Genomic DNA, 2,500 nt, shown 5'->3' with positions numbered 1-2,500 from the left:
GAGCCGTCGGGAGCGATCTCATGGCCCTCTGGACACTCGCAGCGGAAGCTTCCCTCAGTGTTGATGCACTCGCCTCCTCTGCAGAGCAAAGGGTTTCGCTCGCACTCATCGATGTCTGAAACACACATCAGCAGCACAACACTCAACACAACTCAAAGTGTCAGCTGACGTTTAAAAGACTATTAATATTCAGCAATATTATCGATTTGCCTTCACTGATGCTATCGGATGAGAACAAAACTTTAACAGAGTTGATCTGAATAATGACTCTATCGTCTTCTGTTTGTCTCATATCTGATGAAGTTTGCATCACTGATTGAGTATCTGTATTGAATAAAGCGCTATAGAAATAAAGGTGATTTGTAAACAATAGCTATGTATTTTTATGCAAATTTTGGGATATTGCATTAAAAACGTGGATGGAAACACCAAGATGCGCATACATTCTAAAAATGTGCATTAAAAAAACACATGCACTGAATTGCGGTCGGTAATTTATCCGATCAGAAGACATGAGCATAAACTACGGACAGAAACACATTTACTGAATAAATCCCTCAATAAACTCATGTGACTTGTCCTCAGCGTCGGCTGTGATTGGATAACTGGAGTACCCAGCGGACCAATGGCGTCGCAGCGTCTCTAATGTTGGTTTGGTGTTTCTGAAGTGTGTGATCAGAATGATCTGGTGTAATTCCCTCCAGAAGCGTCTCACACACACGAGTGTGTTCCCGAACACCAGCATCCGAACGCCAGAGAACATGACAGCGTTTACTGTGTTTCGTCTGACGCTCGAGACACACTCGTTTATGATGGAGGGAAACACACACATTACAGCAACTTACACTTTATTACTGATATTTTATGTTCTGTTTAGTGTTTAGTGTCACGTGTCTTGGTTCAGATTCCCGCCACTCATCTATCTCCTTGGTCACAGCCATTATTAGTTCATCCGTGTCAGCTGTGTTCTATTAATTATCCTCGTTTGTGTTTGCTTTATAAGTTCATCCGTCTACGTTTCAAGTGATGTGTGTGTTTAGACTCATCCCTGTTGGGATTATTGTATTAAACCGTGTGTTGTAACTTTACTCATCCCTCTTCATCTGCCTGTCTACACACACGCGTTACAGTGTGAGAGTCTCACCCATGCAGTTCTTCATCATCATGAATCCGCTCTCGTATCCGGTGAAACACTCGCAGTGAAAATCCCCAGCTGTGTTCACACACGTGCCATGACCACACAGGTCAGGAGAGATGCGACACTCGTCGATATCTGTGAACACACACACATATACATAGTGTATATACACACACACACAACACAAAACGAGAGAGGACACAGTTCTTCACCGCACCAGAGGGCCTCAAGAGGACTTAAAATGATTTAAATTTAGACAAAAAAACCATGAAAATAAACTAAGAATTAAGATCCTTCTTATTTTGATTCTCCTCCTCAAAAACTGGGATTCTCACGGTCATGGAAAACATGAACATACGAAGAAGCCTCATTTTAAAAGTGTGATTTCTAGACCTGGAAAGTGTCAAAATACATAAACTCTTACAACTCCATGAACATTTTTATAATCAATACATATTTTTATACTTACGCCATTAGAACTGGGTGAGTTACTCTTACAAAAGTAAGTAATTACTAGCAACTAATTACATCTTCATCAGTGCAATTAGATTATTGTATTAATTACTTTCCCTAAAAAGTGTCAAGTTACTTATTACTAATTACTTCCTGAATATCATACCAACCTCGACCAGTTGAACAACACAAGGATAGACATGAAAGTGCTCTTTTAATTCTGTCAAATAAATAATATAAAAATGCATAAATTATTCATGAACTATTTAAAGGGAGAAGGTGACATTTAAACATTCATTTTAACATTAAAAGTTTAATTTTGATGCTAAATCCACTATTGTTTTATATAGAATTGTTCTATAGTCTATACAGTATTTATATCAATTACATCAGAAGTAACTGTAATTATGTTAGTTGTTTATTTTGATCTCTGAACACTTTCTTCTAGTAAATTAAATTTTAAAAAGTTTTGGAAATAAAGCTGTCATTGCCCATGATCAGGATGTTTCTGATGACCTGAAACTCGTGTGTGTGTGTGTGTGTGTGTGTGTGTGTGTGTGTGTGTGTGTGTGTGTGTGTGTGTGTGTGTGTGTGTGTGTGTGTGTGTGTGTGTGTGAGAGATGGACTCACCTGTGCAGTTCCTCTCATCGAAGTCCAGAGCGAAGCCTCCGTCACACTTGCAGCGGAAGCTCCCGATGGTGTTCCTGCAGCGGCCGTTCGTGCACAAGCTGTGAATCATCTTACACTCGTTTATATCTGAGGAGAAGCAGAGATTAACGACGCGTCAGGGTGAATGAAGGAACCAACAAATGAAGGAGCAAACTAACAGTGGAGGATGAGGTACACAGATACCCTAATAGAACATTACTCTGGTGAATTACTCCATTTTCAATCAAAAGTACTTGATTT

The 2,500-nt window shown here is 39.5% G+C and overlaps 1 protein-coding gene across 1 annotated transcript in view; it reads right to left on the bottom strand.

The window, feature by feature from the left end:
* Positions 1-2,500, bottom strand: part of fbn1 (fibrillin 1) — a 115,610-nt gene that overhangs the window by 61,878 nt on the left and 51,232 nt on the right. Inside the window, 3 exon segments of the mRNA XM_082182321.1 lie at positions 1-115; positions 1,145-1,273; positions 2,222-2,347. The exon segment at positions 1-115 is cut by the window's left edge and continues 11 nt beyond it. Of these exon segments, the coding sequence (XP_082038447.1) occupies positions 1-115; positions 1,145-1,273; positions 2,222-2,347 (370 nt within the window).

Source organism: Leuciscus leuciscus (genome assembly GCF_965113295.1).
Source record: "Leuciscus leuciscus genome assembly, chromosome: 10".
Lineage (NCBI taxonomy): Eukaryota > Metazoa > Chordata > Actinopteri > Cypriniformes > Leuciscidae > Leuciscus > Leuciscus leuciscus.
The sequence above is the reverse complement of the archived record's forward strand: the minus strand, read 5'-3'. Positions and strand labels throughout refer to the sequence as shown.